Raw genomic sequence first — 21389 nt, 5'->3', positions numbered from 1 at the left:
TGCAATTTCTTTGTGTGTGTGTGTTTGTGTGTGTGTATACGTACATAAATGAATTGAATTTTATATAAATAATTAATTTAATAGTAAAGAAAGATGTTACAAATGCTTGTATTTTAATAGCACAATAAATGGTTTGGCAAATACATTGCACAAGCCTCTTAGGAATAACAAATAATTTAACAATTATATCAAAATTAGTTGCACACAAAAAGTCAACAAAACTACTCTAATGCGTTCAAGGATACAAAATTGTTATATAAAAATACATTTTGGATCAGTTTATACATCAATTATAAAAATAATTGGTCAATAACTGGCAACTTTGGTCCTAAAAAATTGCTTGCATATCAAAATTAAGGCATTCAGATTGCGAACCTTGAAAAATCTCAGTACTGTGATCGTTTCTTGGTCATGTAGGTGTTTGTAACCTGATTCATAATAACCAAAGCACACAATATTGGGCAGAGGGCTGCCAGGTACCAAACGTACCCGCTTACATTGCTGCTAAACCATGCAGTAGACAGCCCGAGAACCAGACTGACGCTGCCCAGCAGGTACGTCAGTAAACCCGAGGTGGCGTGATAGCGCTTCAGCTTCGCCAGCGACCACCCTTTGGGCAGTTTGGGAGAAAGTAAAGAAAACAGACCAATGGAGCCCATAGTCTGCATTACAGTAGATATCACAGTTATTAGGCCGATCAACCCGTGCCATGACGTGAAGTGTGGTTTGTTGTTTTGGTTCTTGTTGTTCGAAATGGTGACAATACCCACAATTGCACAAATGACACACAGAACCTGCAGGATCCTGTGGAGAAGCACTTTATTATTGTGCTTGAACTTCTTAACTGGAGAGGAATGAGGACTGAACAGGAGAATGGCTTCGGTCATGAAGAAGGAGAACTGGATTGAAGAGTAAAAGGATTCATTGGTTAACACAGATAGTACTGCAAGGATTTATGGTCATTAAGGTTAAAAGTAAGTAGGTTGTGTGCCATAAAAGCCTGTGTAAATGTTTATGATACTTACAGCAAGAGTCATGCAGAATGGATGCCAAGAAAACAAACCTGTTGGAAACATTTTGTTTTATTCATCTTATGTGTTTCTATATTTTAAGCATATCCATTATTAAAACTACAGCTTTAATCCATATTATAATACCCATATGACGTCATCACAGTGCATTATAATGCATAACACACCAAAACTTCAAACTGTGGTGTGCATGGTGTTTTTAGAGAAAGAAAAAATAAGCTTACTATAATTTTGATAAAAATTAACACATGCACAATTAATATGACGTCATAACAGTAAGGCATAATGCAACAAAACTTAAAACTGTGTTTTGCATGGTGTTTTTGGATAAAAATGAACACACACTGATGCATATGACGTCATTTACAGTGCATTATAATGCATAACACACCAAAACTTCAAACTGTGATGTGCACAGTTTTAGTAGAGAACCAAAAACAATGTAAGCTGCTTATTTTAATTTAAATAAAAATGAGCACATGCATTTCTGGACCTCTAGAACACAACTAAACCGTAAGATGCAAATAATATCCTGATAATGTACTCACTGGATCCAGGTTTGGCCAGGATAGCTATGAAGACAGTTAATCCAGCACATAACACATGCGTACAGATGCCGCACGCGACCCTGCTGTAGCCGTACAATTTCGGCTCCGAGTCGTTACGCGCCGCCATATTAAACTTTTGCTGCACACCTCGCAAATGAAATTATACAAATCGTCATATACAGGTAATTTAAAGACACATCGTTACATAACAGCTTAACCTCATTAAAACTGCTTTCAAACTCCGATTCATTCAGGAATTCCGGTTACAAACCAACCTGTCAGAATAAAAGTCCTGACACATTACAGCGCAATTCTATTTGATGTTTGAATAAAATTAATAAACATGCGGATGATGCGGTAGCGAAAATAGCTCATACACATATTTAAATCAAATTTGGGAGTTTTGTTTGGTTTCCATGAAAGTCTGTTATCTTTTTTAAATGTTCAAGTGACTTTTATTTTGGCAATAGATGTAAATAATTGAATCCAGGTGGCCTCTGTTCCAGAAATTATTTTTGTAATGCTGACGTGGGATTTTAAAGTTTCCCATTTTTTAGGCCTGCAGGGGTCACACGTTTTTCCCAAGATTTCTAAACAAAATAAACCCTTACCACACATTCATCTTATTTGTTTCTTGAGTGTGACTGTGATTTATTTCTTATTATTAATAATATATTATATTGATAAAATTGTATTTTTTCCTTGTGCGTGTATTTATTGATAATCTATAAATTTTAGTTTCCAATTAATAAATTGCAATGTTTATCATTTACAAATTGATGCAACTGACTGTTATTACTTTTAATGTATCAGTATAAAACTTAAAGGTGGGGTGCTCTCTGAAAGCCAATGTTGATATTTGAAATCACCTAAACAGACACGGCCCTACCCCAATAGAATCTGGACCACACATAAACAAACCCAGGCAACAATGGCCCTGTCCCAAATGGCGCACTTCATGTGGACTTTCGGTCTCGTGGCCTTAAATTGCGCGTGCTCGCTAAGTCCACGAGTCCGTAGGGTGTCCCATCTGTCATTTTTACGCTTTGAAGTGTGCTCATCAGCGCCCCCTTGATGCGGTATTCAGCGAAGCCCGCACTGCAGCAGGCTTTGCGCACTTTACCAACCCAGAAGTCCTTGCAAAAGAGCAATCAGACCAATCAGACGACGGAAGGGAGGAGCTCAAACTGACGGGCAACTTCTCTACCTATTTCCAGTGTGACGCTCGAGTCTGTCCCAAAATACGACTCCGTTGCACCCACGTGGACTCGCATTAAGGGTCCATAAAGTCTGGACTACGTGATGTCATCAAAGTGTGGACTCTCTGAGGAGGACCACAAGTCCGGAGTGTGCCATTTGGGACAGGACCAATGTTGGCCGATGTTGGATGTCACGCCCTTTACTGCTGATTGGCTACAAGTGTGTTTCGGTACTCTGCCCGACTCCCTTTTCCAAGCTGTTTTTAAAAAATTATGCACCCCACCTTTAATAGTGAAGTTTATGAAATATATATGTATGAAAAAATGTCTCCGTAATTGCAGTCACATTTCAATAAGAACAGTAAGGTGTTTGTTCAGCGAAATATCGCGATAATTTAGGGAACCAGCAACCGTAACAAATCTGACACTCAGAGACATAACTGGATGTCTGTCCTCCTCAGAGCAGAAGTCCCGCCTGTCCTGTGACCTGCTGGCCTTCAGCCAAAGCAAAAAAGAGAACAGAAATCTTCTTATCTGCTACTGAGTCCCAGTCCCTTCCTGCCGATACAAGACATCCGCGAGAGAGAGAAAGAGAGAGAGAGAGAGAGAGAGAGAGAGAGAGAGATCCCTGTTGTCAGAAATATCTGCTTAGAGATTCTTAAAAATTTCTCCAAATAATAAAACTTCATAAACATATGGATTAGTTAATGATGACAGAATTTTGTACTATTCCTTTAAATGCATTCCAATATGTATTCAACAATATTAAAGCTTATTAAAACAATTTGCAAACACAGACAGGTTCAGTCTACAAACCCTGAAGGTCCATTTTAATGCATTGCAGCAGGATGATTATTATGTCTGCTCTAAAAACGAGAACAGCGGCAGAAGTAGGGCAGATCATGCCGGATTAAGCGTTAATCTGTGTCGGATGCGCATGCGCACACAGAGCAGAGGCGTTCGGGACGGAGCGCGCTCGAAGATGAAACTGTCGACTGAGTTTCGAATTCTGACAGACGAGGACGCGCACAAACACGACACGGAAAAACTGAAGTCTTTTAAACAACAACCCTGGTCGTGAGGGATTGTTTTTCACGTATGTTTTTTTTTATCATAACAGAAGATGTTTGCACAATATCAGTGGCGTTTTCTCCTCGCGGATACGCGCGATGCCCTCGGATTACGCGTAATTTGAGATTTCGTAAAACTTTAGGCGTTTTCTGACGTAAAAAGTGACTCGTTTCGGTTTAAGGTAAGTTGCTTTTCTGAAGTGCTTAGCAGAGACAGAAAACTTCATCATTTAATCATCATTTATAGCTATACTTTTATAAAAGTAACATCTATATCAAGTTATTTTATTTTGTTTTATACTTTCTAATTCTATTCAATGCTTATTTATATATTATTTATGCATTTTAATTGGACATTTGCATATTTATTATATTTGTCTGTTCAGTTAATGTATAATTTATGCATTTTTATATTTTATAAATTATTATCAGTTTTTTGTTCAGTTTATGGATACGCACATTTATTTCATTTACTTTGTGTGTTATTTATTTGCTTCACGTATGTGACCCAGTTTTAAGCCTCTCTCTATATTGTGCTGTAGGCCTTTGGCATGTCAGGATTAGGACAGAAGCCAAAAGAGGTGCATTACAAAAAAGATCCCATCACCCCCTGAGTGACATTTCCTTCTCATGAATACAGATTAGCCCCCATAAATGTTGTCAAGTGCTAAAGATCTATTTGGACAAAGCCATTGGAATGTCAAATCCTTATATGCTTGCAGGGAAATATAGACTTGCTATCTTATACGTCAGGGCGCTTTTGTCCCATGCAATGTAAATATTTTATCACTGTGTTCTGCAAATATCAAGGGTACAGAAAGGGTGTGAGTAAAAAGCATACGCATTTTCATTATTTTAGGAGGATAAAACATGTCAGATGTTTGCTTTAATGTCATTTCTGTGTTTTCTTCATAGATTGAGCCAGATGCCATCCACTGTGCTGCTGAAAAGTATTTCTACTGTGAATTTGAAGGACATTAAACTCATTCTCATGAAAAACATCATCTCATACAGCATATTTCAACCACTACTTTCAGGATATTTTATATTTGACCGCAAACTGATGCATGTTTGGTCATGGCCTAGATATGCAAATACATCAAAGTCTGCCACTCAAAAAGGATTTTAATTCAGATTCATCTCTGGTAGGTCTGAACGCTCAGGGTTGTGTCCAGCATCCCACCCTAACCATGACTGTGTGCCATCATCTCCACTGAGCAATGCTTTGCATCTTCCTACATTTTCAAAATGGCAAAATGTGAACTAATCGAATTACAGGACTTGACTCCAAATGACCGTATTGAATTAGCGTCACCTACTGGCCCTCCGCCCATCCCTGGACAGACTTTGGACAGATGGGGCACGGAGAAGGTGGTGCGGATGGTGGGGGAGCGTGTCCGTCTGGAGGATCCCTATTGGTCGATGGGTAAATCCGGACTGGGGCACGACTTTCAGCCGAGCAGTCCGACGCAGCTCAGCTGGTGTGACCTCTGTGGGGAGTTTATATGGGGCCTGTACAAACAGAGCCTTCGGTGCACACGTAAGTCTCAACAGATATTACGGAAACCCAGATTTTCACATGGATATTTTATGCCTTCCAGTGTGTAAGGCATTCAGGAAAAGGAAGTTTATACAGACAAACAGACAGTGTGTGTTTATTTCTATGCTGGATAGACTTGGCTTGTTTGACAAATTGTGCTTGTTAAGAAATTTAAAACAAATCGAATGACAAGTCAATAAACAATGGTATTAGTTTATTTACAGAAAAAGTAACTGTGCAGTTAAGTGCTGAATCGTATATAGTAATCGTAAAAATATGTGTGATGCAAGAATCTTTATGAAAAACTTTATAGACATACATTGTAGGCTTACAGTATCCAGAAATAAAATGACCATAGACTCCTTTGAGTTGTGATATTGCCACAACAAAGCAATACAACCTAACTATATATCATCATTAAATCCATTTAAATAAAATAGCATTATTTTGTATCCCTAAAAACAATCTGGTTTGATTGTGTGAAGCACTAAAACATTTTTTTATTAAATTGACAACAATCATCAGTAAAATACTTGACAGTAATTATATTATAACAAAGACAATAATATGCTAGGGGATATTTACAATAAAATATTAAATAAAATTTTCAGTGCATTTTGCTTTGAAGAAAATGTTGTTATTGAATCAATAAAAAGATCAATTTATTTTTTAACGGAGATGAAACCGGGCTTTTTCCAGAAAATGAACATTTAAAAAAAATATGAAGAATCAGATTTATTTTGAAAATACTATATTTTTGATTCTTCAATACACCAAAAAGTAGGCCTACATAAGTAAAAAAAAGTTTTCCAAAATAAGACAAAATATTCTTAACAATAAAATCACAAAAATTTTCCCAAAGGGGTTTCTCAAGATTATAAGATGTTATTACAAAAAGTACAATATCACTTATAAATTTCACTTTGAAATGTTTTTCTGTTTAAATTACACAGCTTATTTAATTTTATTTGTGATTAAATATTTATTTCATATTAGTCAAACCTTTTTTCACAAATTATCATCTGTAAACCAGTTCCAAAACAAATGAGCATGAGGCAAAGATACAATATTTCTTTAAAATAAAGTTCTTATACATCTCTTATGGGAGTTAAAGGACAGACACTGAAAAAAATGATCATTGAATTTACTCTTAATTTTTTAAGGTAAGTGGTTGCAATCATTTTATTTAAGCTAGATTTAAAATAAATAAAATAAAATACAAAAAACTTTAAATGTAGCTTAAATAAATTGATTGCAACCACTTACCTTAAAAAATTGAGTACATTGAATGAATAATTGTTTTCAGTGTACCTTCATAGGTATTTACAATATTACGTAGGGACCAAAGTTAAGTATTAATTCTTGTTAGATATCTAAATGAAGTACAAATTGTATTAGATATGGCATCAAAAACTTTGGCATAATCCTTTGGTGTTACAGGGATTTTGTAAAAAGCCAAAAATTCAACAAAAGTGAAAAGAAAACCATTTGAATTAAACAACTGTTTTATGCCACTCTAAAGGGTACATTTCACAAGACTTTTTTAGGATGTCAAATAAATCTTTGGTGTCCCCAGAGTACATATGTGAAGTTTTAGCTCAAAATATCATATAGATAAATTATTGTAACATAAAATTGTCACTTTGTAATTGTGAGCAAAAATGTGCCGTTTTTGGGTGTGTCCTTTCCAATGCAAATGAGCTTATCTTTGCACTAAATGGAAGTGCATGGCGTGTTTAGATTTTGCAGAAAAACGGGCGGTATTATCCCCTTCTGACATCACAAGGGGAGCCAAATTTCATTGACCTATGTTTTCACATGCTTGCAGAGAATGGTTTACCAAAACTAAGTTACTGGGTTGATCTGTTTCACATTTTCTAGGTTGATAGAAGCAATGGGAACCCAATTATAGCACTTAAACATGGAAAAAGGCTGATTTTCGTGTTATCAATACTCAAGAAAAATTTTTTTACGCTTATACACAAAGTCCCTCACTGAAACATAAAATGGGTCAAGCAAATGAACAAATTATTCATGAAATGTCCCCAAATAGACACCGACTGTTGCCTCTAGATGGCGATGTAAATTCATTTAAGACTTGCTGGACACACAAAATTTGACATTTGCCATTTCTTTAGTGTGCACCATCAAAAACTCCAGATGTGAAACATTTATGTATCTAAAGTGACCTACAGTGCATTCAATCGATACAAGTGTCAAGATGTACCTTGGTACGATGAAATTCTTATTTAGTTTATTTTCTCATGAGAACTATGTGTAGAACAATAACTTTACAATAAAAGCAAAAGTTAAATTAAAATAAGAACAACAATTAAGAGTAAGAATAGCAATAAAAAGTAAAAATACTTTTTAAATACAACTATATATACCATGTTTCTATTTCTCTTTGACTTTTGCCATTTCTAACCAATGCTGTGTATTTGTCTCTTCAGACTGTAATTACACCTGTCATTACCGCTGTCAACCCTTTATTCAACTGGACTGCAGCTTGACCTCTGACCTCATCTCCGACCAATCAAACTACTGCGAGGACACGATTGAGACAGACACTAATGTGGTGAGAACTACTACTGAACTACTGTGTGTGTGTGTCATTTAGTGAATATGGAGTAAATTGTATATTTGCTAATGTTGTGTGTGTGAGTGTTTTATGTGTGCGCATACATTAAAGTGTCATTTGTTTTTCCGCCCCATCGTCTGTCGCTGGAGGTAGTTGTAAGTCGGGACGCCATATGTCACCACGACTCGATTTTATTATCGTCGTACACGTGTGCCACACACAATTTACGACAGTTCCCGATGGAGGAGAGCTTGCCGAGCAACCGCACAAAAAAGCATCTGCTGTCTCTGTCTGGTACTTTTTTATTGTAGGCTTTTGGATATTTTAAACTTTTTTGTGTGTAGGTTTATATACATTTTGGGTTGTATAGGTAATTTTATTTATAAGGAATAATTTAAGATAATAATCTTTGTCTAAGCACAGATCTGCTATTGATTTTCTGTTAGCGAGTCTCACTTGAGTAATCATGTGAAAGTGATATGGGGTGGGTGGAGGACAGATGGGTGAATTAACTAATCAACTCTGAAAGTCAATGGGGCTTCACAATGAACCTTTTACCTAATTATAAATGTGTAAACCTCATTATCGGCCTTTTATCTACTTGTAGGCCTTTTAAATACAAGCAACACTTTCCCACCTGCACGCTTTACAGATGAGCCATATGAGCCGCCAGTCATCCATGCGTCTTTTTTCAGTCTGGATGTATTTTAAATGGGACACATAAAGTTTTACAAAAGTTTATTTCATTATATATTATTGCATAAAACATAAAAATATAGTTTAGTATACTGTCAAGTCAAATGTATGTATATAGCGCTTTTTACAATGTTGCTTTGTTTCAAAGCATCTTTTCAGGAATGAAAAAGAAGGAAACAACAGAAAATTATTTAATATTAATATTATTATAATATTGTATAATATTAATAACTGTATAATAGTAATATACAGTCAATATTAATCTTTACATATAATGACATTTATTTATTTAGCAAACACTTTCATCTAAAGCGCCTTACAAATAAGAAGCCGTTTAACATTTTATCTATTTAGGTATATAGTATATATATTTGCAAACACAATGCTCTACCATTTGATCTACACTTATAATAATTATTATTTTAATTAATTATATTATTATAATATTAAATATAAAGATTATAAATCTTTGTAGTACATTTTTACGCACCAAACGTTTTTAAAAGGCAATCTATATGCCAATTTTAGTCTGAGGGGGAGGAGTCGGCTTTGAATGGAGGGCGGAGCCCGTCTGCTGTATCATCAATTCAGGGGGCGTGACAAACGGAAGGGTTGGGTTTCAAATCACGCCTAAATAACGGTTACATCCTGATTGCACGAGGTCGCTCAGACAGCCACATCATCTACCGACTCAAACATCCGCTCGATTAAAATACCGGTTCGAAGTGATAATGACGGACTGTGAGTGGTTCGACTCGACGTGGGGAAGCAGCGCGAGCAGCGGATACTGCAGCCAGAGCGACTCGGAGCACGAGTTTGAGCAGTTTTACACCGCGCGCACTTCTCTCAGAAAGACCAAAAAGCGCAAAGACAAAGTAAGACATGCGTTGATAACTTATTCTAAAGTATACGTTTGTTTTATGTTGATGTTTTTGGGTCTCTTGTACGACTTTAACGGGAGAATTCAAGTAACGGAAATCGCATGTTAACTTTCGGTTCGGGTTGCCAACAGTGCATGTACGCAATGCGCATGCGTGAGTTTCAAACGTCGCATAGTTGTATATACCAACTAGATAATAATGCTTAATAATATAGACTTATTATTTTATTTATTTAGTAATGTTTTAAAATATTCCTTAATGGTTTGTTATACTACTATAGTGAAGTAAGTGCGCGTGTGTTGGAGGAGGGGTTCTGGTATGAATGACAGTAATGATGTCATGCTGAGCATCAGATAACGCGGATGTAGGATATTTCCCACCTTAAACCGGAAATAATGTCTGGAACTGCGCTCTTTTAATGTTACTTGATTTAAAATGCTCTACTGTTACTAAATTATTAGTAACATTAATGTTTTAATGTTACAAAATATTTTTTATTACGAAATATTCAGAGTGGCCTTATTTCCGGGTGGGAAGTGGGAAATATCCTAAATCAGAGTTGTAAGCCCGATTAACAAATCAGAGGAGCCCTGCAGTCTGCCAATAAGAAAATTGACCATGGTTTTTTTTTGTAGTAAAAGTGTAATAACCATGTTTTTTTGCGCATTTATTTACTATGAGCAAAAAACATGTTTTTACTACAATAACCATGTTTGTTTGTTTGTTTGTTTGTTTGTTTGTTTGTTTGTTTGTTTGTTTGTTTAAACTATAATTAAACCATTGTTAAGTTGTGTAAGGGTGAACATGTCTGATTTTGCATATTTTTAATATACTTGCATACTTCTTGAACACAATAATTTAACACATGTACTGTTAATTTTTTATTTCACAACTCAAATATTTTTTGCATTTTATATATATATATATATATGTGTAGAAACTACATGATTTAGTTTAAACAAATATTTAAAAAAATATATATAAAAAATATATAAAAAAAATAGTGCCTTACAAACCCCCCAGTGTGCAAGATAAAGGCGACAATAGCAAGCAGATTAAAAGATAAAACCTTAAGCTGTACCAGGATTTGTTTGCAAACACAAGGACACATTGTTAAAATATACTTTAGGAAAATATCAAATTTTATAGTTGATGTAGAGACCGGCATATATTGTCAGTTGTGTGGCAATACTTAAGAAAAATTCCTAAGTGTGTGTGTGTTCCCACTTCCTGTCTGCTTTTTTCGGACAGGGGGGTTTTCCTGTGGCCCCTGTCCTGATGAGCTGATGTTAAAGGCATCCAGCTGTATCCAATTGTGTATGTGAAACCCTATCTGATGCGGTGACTCCTGCTGCGATTGTAATTCTGTACTTCGTTAAATAAAAGCTGCTCGATCACGCAAGTCAGGTTGTTTCTGTCAAGTAATGCAAAATGTAATTGTCTTTTACACCTTAAAAAAAACCTAAAGATCAGTGTTTAAGAAGAATTGTATTTCTGGCTCGCATTCGGTCCATTTGTGTTGTGTCTTACAGAAGTCGTCTCTGGAGTTTTCTTTGTTGCCCTCTTGTGGTCACTTGTTGAATAACATGCATCTCCATTTGTCCTACAGGATGAACAAGTGGACTGGAGGAAGCAAGAGCTCTCCAGCAGTGAAATACAACAGAAGGTGAAGGAATACAACGCTCAGGTCAACAGTAACCTCTTCATGGTTTTGGTAAGAAACTCTGGTTTGTTTAGAAATACAAAGTTGTAAATGAGTCGTATGTTATGATAATCCTAATTTTTGGCGTTGTCGTAATCGGATCTATCTTTTCTGCCATCGCCACAGTAATGTCTCATAACCCTGATCATTTTTTGGCATAGTAAAGCAGGGTGTATCCTAACATTTTTGGCGTAGTCATATCTGGATCTATCATTTCTGACTGTAGACACCTTAGCAACTGCATAGCAATGCCAAAATGTATCACTGATAATTTGCTGTTTTTTCAGAATCGTGATGGTTCGTACACTGGCTTCATAAAGGTCCAGTTTAAGCTGGCCAGGCCCGTGTCTATCCCGCCCCCGCGGAACGTTTCCTCATCTTCTCGGGAGGACAAAGCACTGAAGCATCGCACCTCATTTTACCTGCCCAGAGATACAGTCAAACACCTCCACATCAGCTCCAAAACCCGGGCCAGGGAGGTCATAGAGGCTTTGCTGAAGAAGTTCACTGTGGTGGACAACCCAGCCAAGTACTCTCTGTTTGAACGCAGCGAGAGACAAAATCAAGGTGTGGCGTTTTAATATTTGTTTATTAAAATAAATGCTGGATTGATAAATTAGGCTTCTTAAGAAATGGGAAGAATGAATTTGTTTAAATTGTTTGCAGAAACTTATACCTTGTTTACACTGTCAGTCCAAATCCATCACATTTAGAACGTGTGAATGGACAAAAAACGCATTAAATCCATTTCAAATCGCATTTCTGGAAATCCATTTCAGTCTGACTACTCATAACAGCATGACGTAACCAAAAAGCTACACAAATGGGATCAGTCATGTAAACGCATCCCCAGCGCAAACTTTGGAACAGTCCACAGTGTTTCCCACAGGATTTTGAGGAGACTGTGGTGGTGATGACGTCACCCGCTAATTAGCATATATGTGACGTCATCATGTCGTGTTTGCGTTTGATCTAGTGTTGCCACCTGAAATATGTTTCACTTCTACTCTTTGATTTGTATCTGTATTTGATCTGTATTATAAATTAAATTATATTTTAAGCCAAATTAAGCTGTTTTAAATAGTGAAATAAAAAAGTAAATGGGAATCATGAAAATTCTATTTGTGGGGGCCAGTGTTGATTCTGTGGTGGGCCACCACAAATAAATCAATGTATGGGAAACACTGGTCCATTTCTGATGGACGTCAAGGCAAATTGTCGTTCCGGCGCGACGTTATTTCCTTACAAAATAAAGATAATCCGGAACAAGGCAGAATGCTACAGGATACAGAGATCGGATCTGAACAGTTGTGATACGCAATTTGGACAGTGAGTCTGTCAGATCGGATATGGACTGACAGTGTGAACAAGGTAATAAATACAACGTAAATGTATGCTGTGCTTTTTACTAACAATTTCTTGAATGCTTTTTTTTTCATTTTAGTCTACTTGAAGAAGATAGCAGATGATGACCGTCCGCTTTTCCTGCGTCTGTGTGCCGGACCCAACGAGAAAGTCCTCAGTCTGGTTCTTAAAGAGAATGAAACCGGGGAAGTTAATGTAAGTATGAAACATGCTGACAGGAAATCACAATCTTCATAGTGTGTACAGTATGTGATCCATAATGCGTTGCAGTAACAGTGAAACAGAAATGTAATGTGGTGTTCGCACCAGCCACGGAAGATTTACATGTTAAGTCAATGCAAAGATGCGAACAGGCATCTTGCGGTGCATCCAATAACGCGCAATGCATGAATTGAGCGTTGCCGCGGGAAACGCGCGAGTTGAAAAATTTGAACTTTGGCCGAAATTACACCGCATTAACCAATCAGGAGGTTGCTGTAGTAGTGACGTGATTACAGGAAGTGAGCGGATTCGCATAGTGATGGGAGAAACGAAGCTTTTCAAAGCTTCAAATCAATTGAACCAATTGCTTCGCAAATTTCTTCAGTTTTTCGAAGCGTTCGAAACACCATACATGCTGGCAACACCTGCTGGTCAAAATAGTGTAAAAGCAGCAAGATCTGTCCGAACATTTTACACTTTTTACAAAATAATAGCAAGATTGTTCTAAAAAAAAATGTTTTAAATTAAATAATTTCTTTTTCTTAATTAAGACATAATTAAAGTGTATTCTGTGTTTTTAGTTTTATTTATGGCAAACAAATCATTAAAACGAACTCCCTTTTTAATTATGCACATTTTTGTCGTTAAATCTGTCTATAAACAAAACATAGACAAAAATGGTAGTGTTATTAGTCAGAAGGATGAATGCTTTATTAACTTTTATAATAAAACTGACCTAAGTTCACCTACACTGGTCATTTTTTATCTACTCTACCTAGTGGTGAATCGTCGGATTTTCAAAACAGGTTATGACATAACGAAGCCTCGTTTGCTAAAATCACGTGACTTTGGCCAGTTTGAAACGAGCTCTGAACCAATGATTCGAAACAAAAGATTCGTAAATGTTTCGAAGCCTCATGAAGCGGCTTCGAAATCGCCCATCACTAGATTCGCAGAAGCTCCTCCCACGACGCAAATTTCTGCGTGAATGTCTCGAATGACTAGAATTTCACTCGCGAAGTAACTCAAATGAAACGAGTAAACTCAAAATGTTCAAGCGTCCAACCACACGCGAGTAGGGCGTTTTTGCCGCCTCTTCCACAGTGACACTCTGAATATAAGAAAAGCTAAAAAAAAAATTTCCTAAGTATCACCATATAGAAAATGCAAAAACAAACCTCTAACCTGAACTATGACAAGCACCTTTAAATGTGAAACGTCAACATCTAAATAGTTCTTTCAAAAAATGTTTGTTAGCTACGTTTACACAATAACAATGTAGTAATAAACACATTTTTTTTTTTACAACATTTCACGTACATGCAACATCGCTGCCAAAATGATCAAAATGATTCGAGATTAGAAAGTATCTGCAAACACAACTAAAATCGCTGTATTATGCATGCCAGGCCAGTAGATGGCGATGTCACTTTGTAAAGAAACACTACACGACTGCACAAATTTTATACGGAGCGATAAATACAAACAATTAAGTTTTGTTTAGATGGATAATGATGTAGATGTATTACTACAAGTGACCCTGGACTATTAGACGGCAAAATTTTGAGAAGCTTTAATAAACTCAGTCCTCTAGGCCTCCATTGTTTTGGTTATACTCGCGCATGCCTATAGACTGAATTAACCTATGCACATGACATCACCGATTATCACAGATTCTCATAAGTATACTTTTAGATGACAAGGCATCGTTTGCAAGCAATTTAACTTTAAAACCCAGCATCAAAAGTCTGCACTTTCAGAATACCAAAACGATGTTGTCAGCCAAACTCCATAAAAAACTCAAACGTTGAAAAAATTGTCAAATAATACTTTGCCTGAAAGAATTTAAATTTTTGGATGGGATTTAATTTTTAAAACTTGAATTTTTCTGCATAACCAATTTGCTATTCTTGTTCTTTCTCGCAGTGGGACGCTTTCAGCTTTCCCGAGCTGCAGAACTTCCTGCGCATACTGCAGAAAGAGGAAGAAGACTATGTGCGGCAGATCGTCCGCCGTTACGCCCTGGCACGCGACAAGATGAACGACGCCATGAAGAACTTCAGCACACCAGGCTGAAGCGAACACGGGCTACATTTTGTACCTCTGAAACGAAAGAAGACGAAGAAGAAGCGTACATGCACGGCCTAAAATGGTTTGAGTACAAAGAGTGTGTGTGGAAGAACCTTCAGGTCCATTAGGACATGATATGGGTGAGAAATGCAGTGCGAGTGTGACTGTTGTGCGTATGAAGAGCGTATGCAGACTTTACACTGAGAGAAATACTGCTATCCTAGCTGGATTCAGTGGAATGGCTGCAATGGTGAAGTGACGTCTTTTGCCTGTTTGATTGTGGTGAATGGAACAATGCAGAGTTCTGTTACAGAGTATTTTTTAGGGAAATATTGAAAAAGTATTTTACTGTATTGACATTCCAAGATTTAGTGATGTTTATATAAATCATTTTATCATTAAAATATCTATGTATAAATATCTGTTAATTTCTTGGAATAATTAATAAAAAGAAAATATTTTCCCGTATGAACGTGGTTTTGTCTTTATTGACGTAAACAAATGGGTGGTTCTCGTGAAATTAGACTTATGGGGTGCCATGTAAGAGTATCAAAATAAGAAGCACACAGTTCACGTACTATTTTACACATGATTTCAAATGACATCATACAAACCAATTAAGTTGTTTTTTCCACATTTAATGGGACATGTTTCATTACCGCAACATGTCCATGACTGGATTTGGGTTCGTTGACATGGAAATATTAATATTTTAAAAATAAAAAGCTTCAGTGCATATTATACTATAAACATTTACAGTAAAGAAACATGTGGTATTTGGTGATCATTGGTAAATGTAGAGACAATAATCAGGAATATAAATGTGTACAAGACAGATTTTCTCATCCTCCGCAACAATTTTCAATCATTGTTTAAGCCATCAAGGAACTAACATCAAAAAACATTGTTGGAAGGGACATAATTGACTGTGACACTCAAGATGGCCACCAGATAAGCAGTTCATATTTTTTCTTTCCAGATAAAAGTTAAAATTTTGTTTGTCATAGTACCTAGACAACTTTTTAGTTCTCATTACCGAAACATGAGTTTGTAAATGCGTATATTTAATGTAATATGTTGCGGTAATGATAAGTTTTGATAATGTTAATCTAATAAATGTAAATCATTCTATAGGAAATATTCTTAAAATTCTCTAAAAATAATGATTATAGTAAGTTCAGACCTTAATCTTATATGTGCAAAACATTGGCTTCAAGGGCTTTTAAAAAATTCTGATGCTGGACACCTTCTAAATCTGGATTTCGTGAGAATCACCCAAATGTGTGCACTTTTTAAGGTAGATTTACTATATTATCATTCAGTGTCACTATTAGAGTAGTACAATGATTTATAAACGGTTATATAATCTATTTCAATGAAAAATACAAAATATAAAACAAACCTACAATTATAGCAATTATTATTACAAGAATTGTAATGATATATTTTATATACGTGTTCAGAAAATGACTGTAGAGTGAAAATTTGTTTTTTAAAAATTTGTTGATGAAATGAAGGACTTTTATTCTATCTTATTTATTAAGTAGAAAATGTAACAAACAGAGCATACATAAAGTATAACATTAATTAGAAATAGGGCATTTGAAAATAATATAATAGTACTTTAAACGTGTTAATGACTTTTTGTTTTTCAAAAAGATAAAATTAAATTCAACTAAAAACACCTTGAAAGTTAGGGATGAATCTAAACATTTTTGTTTATGTATATAGAATTTTGCCTGAATTATGAATAAATTAAAAATGTACTCAAGACCTTTGTTAGCATTTATCCTTTACTTGATTAAAAATATAGCCAATTCTTTCTTAAACATTTGGGTAATTTTACAATCCAAAAATAAATGTGTTAACACTTTCTCAATTTCACAAAAGGAACGTAAATCATCAATATCGGAGTATCTTGAACTTTTATTCTATCATTGTCCCGCTTACGGAAGCAGTAACGTGCATTTCCGGTTTTGTTAGGAGCGGCGCAGTGTGTCTGGATTCACTGTTTGATCTGCAGCGGCTCGACTTTATATTCTCAATAAATCTGAGTAAACCGACTTCAATCCGTATTATTTGTGTTGCTCTGCTTCGTTTAATATCAAGGCACTTTATTCAAGTAAGTGTCATCATCATCGACAGTTTAAATTTTGTGTTATAGGCGCAGATATTGGAGGACATTGTCATGATGTTAGCCGCACTAGCATGAAAGCTACCCGTTAATTTAGAAAACAAATAAGTTATTTTTGGATATTAACACCTCACCTAAGCGTTTCGTAATGAAGTATAATTAAACGTGTACTTAATGGCAATTATTTACACAATCTGTCATGGATTAAGATGCTACACGCTAATGCTGACCAAAATCTCAGTTGTGTAAATGTCAAATCCAAAAAGGATTTTTTTGGCTGACTCACATTGTTTGTCATTTGGAGCTGTGTGCATAAACCCATCCTCGCGGTTATAAATTATAATAAGTAGGGATATTTTATTGTGGCTGACGTCAGACTCATGACCTCAATACGTCAATATTTAACACGAAAAGCCCTGTTTGTATCTTTCTCCAGAACTGTAACTTAGGTCCATCATCACGTGACCCGGGCAGGAGGAGATGTTCTCCAGCCCATAATGGGCGGAAGCGGATCTAAAGGAAGAGGTTACTGGCCCTTCTCTGGTTCTGGTGGTGGAGATGAACCTGTTAAAGACGCACAGGAGCAGAGCCTGGCGAGGGTCCGGAGCATCCGAAACGCGACCCCATTCGTGTTTACAAGGAGGAGGTAAATATACCACAGTGGCTGTGTCAAAGAGCCATAGGGTTGTTGAAACTCAATAGCTTTGAAAATAAATAAACAATTTTTGTATTAAGCTGTCATTTAAGTTTTTAAAGTTAAAAAAATTTCTTCTGTCCAGACTTAAAAAGTTAATTTATTCGCACTAGGGCTGTCCCAAGATGTAGGTGACATTTAGGACACGGAAGACGACTTTTAGCTGAAACTGGTCTGTGGTTATTCATTAAATGAAAGTCGACAGGTGCCAGTACTTGGAGTGTAAAAAAACAAATACAAGCTAGTGATAGACCGATGTATCCGAGGATAGTAATGATTATTGACATGGACCTGGTTCCCATGGGTCCTTGAAATCCTTGAAAGTTTGTGAATCTGGGGGGGATTCAAGGCCCTGGGAAGTTTTTTGAAAATATACATTCATAGATACAGGTCATTGAAAGTGCTTGAATCTATTTTATGCAACAACAAAAAAATCTGGAAAAAAATCATATTATTCCCTGTGTAGTGTAGGATAATATCATAAAAATTCTAGACTTTCGCTTTAAATGCTTATATCTTCTGTATGCGAATGTTGATTCATACCAAAATGCTTTTTTTGTATAGTTGTGTTTGACACATGAAAAGTCTCGGGTTATCTATGTAACTGTTTGTCCCTGAGAAGGTAATGAGACGCTGCGTCTCCCTTGCCATACTTCCTGCGTCCCTGTCACGCCGTCTTTGGCAATATTTCATATAGCGATATACTTCCTGGCTCCCGCTTCATCCTGTCTTTGTTGTTAAGCCTCACCATTTGTTGAATTTGATATACACATTCAGACGCACTTACCCCTGGAGGCATCTCCAAAGTGTCACCGAAGTGACGTAGCGCGAGTTCCCTCAAAAGGGAAGTGTGACAATGTATCTTAAAAGATAACACGATGTAACCTTGCTCTCACTTGAAATGTGTCCCCACATTTAGTCCCCAACATTTGAATTTGAGGGTATTGGACCTGGAAAGTCCTTAAAAGGTCCTTGAATTTGAAGTTAGCTAAGGTGTGGGAACCCTGCACGGAGCATTCAGACGGGACTAAAATCACTGAGAAGCTTTGATAAAAATTGCCTTACTTCACCTCCTTATGTAAAACAAATCCCGTCCGAATAGTACTTAAGATCGCACAGTAAATCTCGTAGGGATCTTGCGATGTTTCTCGCGGCCAAACGTGACTTCACAGTAATCCAACATGGCGAACAATGCGCATAAAGAAATGACATTAAAAATGCTCTAAGCGAATTCACGCGTTTTAGACATCTCCTCACTGTCTGTTTGCTGCCTGTCCTCTGATCAAACTGTAAAAAAACGTGATCTCTGTAGACAGCCCAGGCTCCACAAACTTCAATATAAACACAGTGGCCAAACCTACCACCACGAAACAAAACAAAGTGTTCCAGCCAATAAACGACAAGAAGGATTTGGGGGTGGGGGTTGGGCGCGTTCGTGAAAGCACGAAAGGGAGGGGGAGGGAAGGAGTTAGCTATGCTTCGTTTGTTTGAAAACAGTTCAAACATCAACAAAAAGTGACGTCTCGCAGATTCGCTTAGAGCGCCTTTAATACAATGGACTGCTTTTTTACATCTCAGACGTCTATCTCACTTTGGACTGTGCATGTTGCGCCATGACTGTGGTTGTTACGGTTTCATCTTTCATCAACTCGCTTTCCGATTGGGTATTGTTTTGTTCCACGTGACAATCTACAGCGTGTGTGCGTGTTTGTCCTTGGGGATCCCCTGCACAACAGGATTTTTGATCTAAGACTACGTTTACACGTGAGCAGCTATTTTCATAAACGGACATTTCAACCTCCCCGGTTTCAAAAATAACTTCGGCACACATGTCAGTTTTCAGAAAACTGTTCATTGACACATACCCTTGTATATATGCCGGCAAGAGCATGTCAAACCTCTAGGTGGCAGTGTAACGAGAAGCTCAAGCCCACGTAAGCCAATCAGAATTCCGAAAACAGCAACAAATCACTTTCTGTTCCTCTTTTGAACAAGCTCGCACTTTTGGCGTAGATGCGAGCTCTGGAGCATGCTTTGACGTTGTCATCCGTTTGTCTCAGTTTACATGCAACCAAAGATTTTCCAAATCTCTACTCTGGCCGGAGTTTTTAGAAAGAATTCGGATTCATAGGCGAGTTTTCCATTTGCGTGTAAACGAAGGGAAATGTCTCAGTTTTCAAAATAACAATATGTGTATGTGTAAACAGCGCCCCAACATGTTGAATATTTACGATTTGCGCGGCCCCAACACACCGTGCACGACAGGGAAATCTGATAAGATAATCGGTTTAACCACAAAGACGATCGAGGATTGTCGTAAGGAGGCCCAATTATCTTTTGGTGCGTTTCGGGCTTAAGCAACATAAAATAGGGAAGTTACAATTTCGTTTGTCGATGCAGGCAACGTTTCACTGTTTTTTGTTTTTATTTTGTGTAGCTCTTTGTTCTTCGACGAGGACGGCGATCTCGCCCACGAGTTCTACGAGGAAACAGTAGTGACGAAAAACGGCAGAAAGAAAGCCAAACTAAAACGAATCTACAAGAATCTCATACCTCAGGTTTGTCACGTTTTTAAACAACGTACAGTTAACGTATAGTCGACTTATGTGCTTTAAATCAATTTGTGATAGCCGTTATTATCTGCATGAGCCGATAAATCTTTCTGTTACTTGTTAGTTGTTCCTTTCTCCAATTTTCTGATTGTCTCCCATTTACTGTAATTAAATTTGTGTTATATGTCTCAAATCGGCCACATTTTTAATTCTCAACAAATCTGGCATAAAAAACTAAAAAACCAGTCAACCACCAATTTACACGACAAGCCTGTCAATTCACAAGTCACTCTGAACCTTTCTCCGTAGGGAATCATTCAGTTGGATCACCCGTGTATCCACGTGGATTTTCCAGTCGTCATCTGCGAGGTTTGACACGATCGGTCGTCGCTGATCCTGCAAAGAATCCGTCCTCTTTTATTTCCCCTCCAGCTGCTGGATCCTGGACACACTTGCTGGGCAGCGCCCCCATGTGCCTGGGAGGACGCCACACGTGTAGCGTGGAAACTCGGCAGACAGATCGGCTGTCTGCTCGGGAAGAGGCCATGACAATGATGTCCTGACTCTTTGTTTTATTGTAATCCTGCGCATATATGACTACCGCCAAGACACGTATGAGTGTATGCCTGTTTATTTGAACTGACATATATATATGAAGATAGAAGTAGAGTATTTAGCAAAGCTTGACTTTATCAGGAGCACATCGTGAAGGACCCAAGAGGAGCAGCAAATGCCGGAATTTGGAAAAATTGAATTTTTTAGAATGATCAGGTTGCGTTTAAATACATGACGCGCATTGTTGATACTTTACAGGTTGTTAGGATGCAATGTACCTCTAGGTAACACATTTAGGGTTAGTAGTACATATATGAGGTACGACCTAAAATTTTGCATGTAGCTCCTACAATCGACTTTTTTCAGCCAATAGTAAAGAATCAAAGGCTGTTTACTATGCTGTGATTTGTGTGCTGACTGGATGATAGATTGCTGCTGCTCTGTGATTGGATGGTTGAGGTGCTGATCAAGGCATTGAGTGCAAGAAGCCCCGCCCATCACTGTTATGGCATTTTTTATTTATTACAGTTGAAATAGGCAGATGGCATTAAAGAAAATATCACTTCGAAA

General features: G+C 37.0%; 3 protein-coding genes across 5 annotated transcripts; 2 read left to right on the top strand and 1 right to left on the bottom strand.

Annotated features, from left to right (window-relative positions):
* Positions 1-92: 92 nt before the first annotated feature.
* Positions 93-2191, bottom strand: cyb561d2 (cytochrome b561 family, member D2). Its single transcript, XM_073861614.1, has 3 exons — positions 1580-2191; positions 1026-1063; positions 93-899 (listed from the first exon to the last, which is right to left on the bottom strand). Exons 1-3 carry the CDS (start codon positions 1704-1706, stop codon positions 387-389), a joined length of 678 nt encoding a protein of 225 aa, XP_073717715.1. The 5' UTR covers positions 1707-2191; the 3' UTR covers positions 93-386.
* Positions 2192-3752: 1561 nt separating this feature from the next.
* On the top strand, positions 3753-15352 carry rassf1 (Ras association domain family member 1). 3 transcript variants are annotated; one of them, XM_055216763.2, is made up of 7 exons: positions 3753-4030; positions 4764-5388; positions 7842-7966; positions 11156-11260; positions 11536-11815; positions 12693-12808; positions 14741-15352. In XM_055216763.2, exons 2-7 carry the CDS (start codon positions 5097-5099, stop codon positions 14888-14890), a joined length of 1068 nt encoding a protein of 355 aa, XP_055072738.2. In that variant the 5' UTR covers positions 3753-4030; positions 4764-5096; the 3' UTR covers positions 14891-15352. The 3 variants fall into 3 exon arrangements, with proteins under 3 accessions (XP_055072738.2, XP_055072739.2, XP_055072740.1); XM_055216764.2 differs by having other exon boundaries at positions 3755-3874; XM_055216765.2 differs by lacking the exons at positions 3753-4030; positions 4764-5388; positions 7842-7966 and adding an exon at positions 9289-9540.
* A 1488-nt stretch (positions 15353-16840) lies between these two features.
* On the top strand, positions 16841-21389 carry tusc2b (tumor suppressor 2, mitochondrial calcium regulator b). Its single transcript, XM_055218275.2, has 4 exons — positions 16841-17006; positions 17455-17664; positions 20150-20270; positions 20574-21389. The coding sequence occupies exons 2-4, from the start codon at positions 17516-17518 to the stop codon at positions 20637-20639; spliced, it is 336 nt and encodes a 111-aa protein (XP_055074250.1). The 5' UTR covers positions 16841-17006; positions 17455-17515; the 3' UTR covers positions 20640-21389.

The sequence above is a fragment of the Misgurnus anguillicaudatus genome, chromosome 23 (genome assembly GCF_027580225.2).
Source record: "Misgurnus anguillicaudatus chromosome 23, ASM2758022v2, whole genome shotgun sequence".
NCBI lineage: Eukaryota > Metazoa > Chordata > Actinopteri > Cypriniformes > Cobitidae > Misgurnus > Misgurnus anguillicaudatus.
Note: the sequence above shows the minus strand (reverse complement) of the source record. Positions and strands in the feature narration are given on the sequence as shown.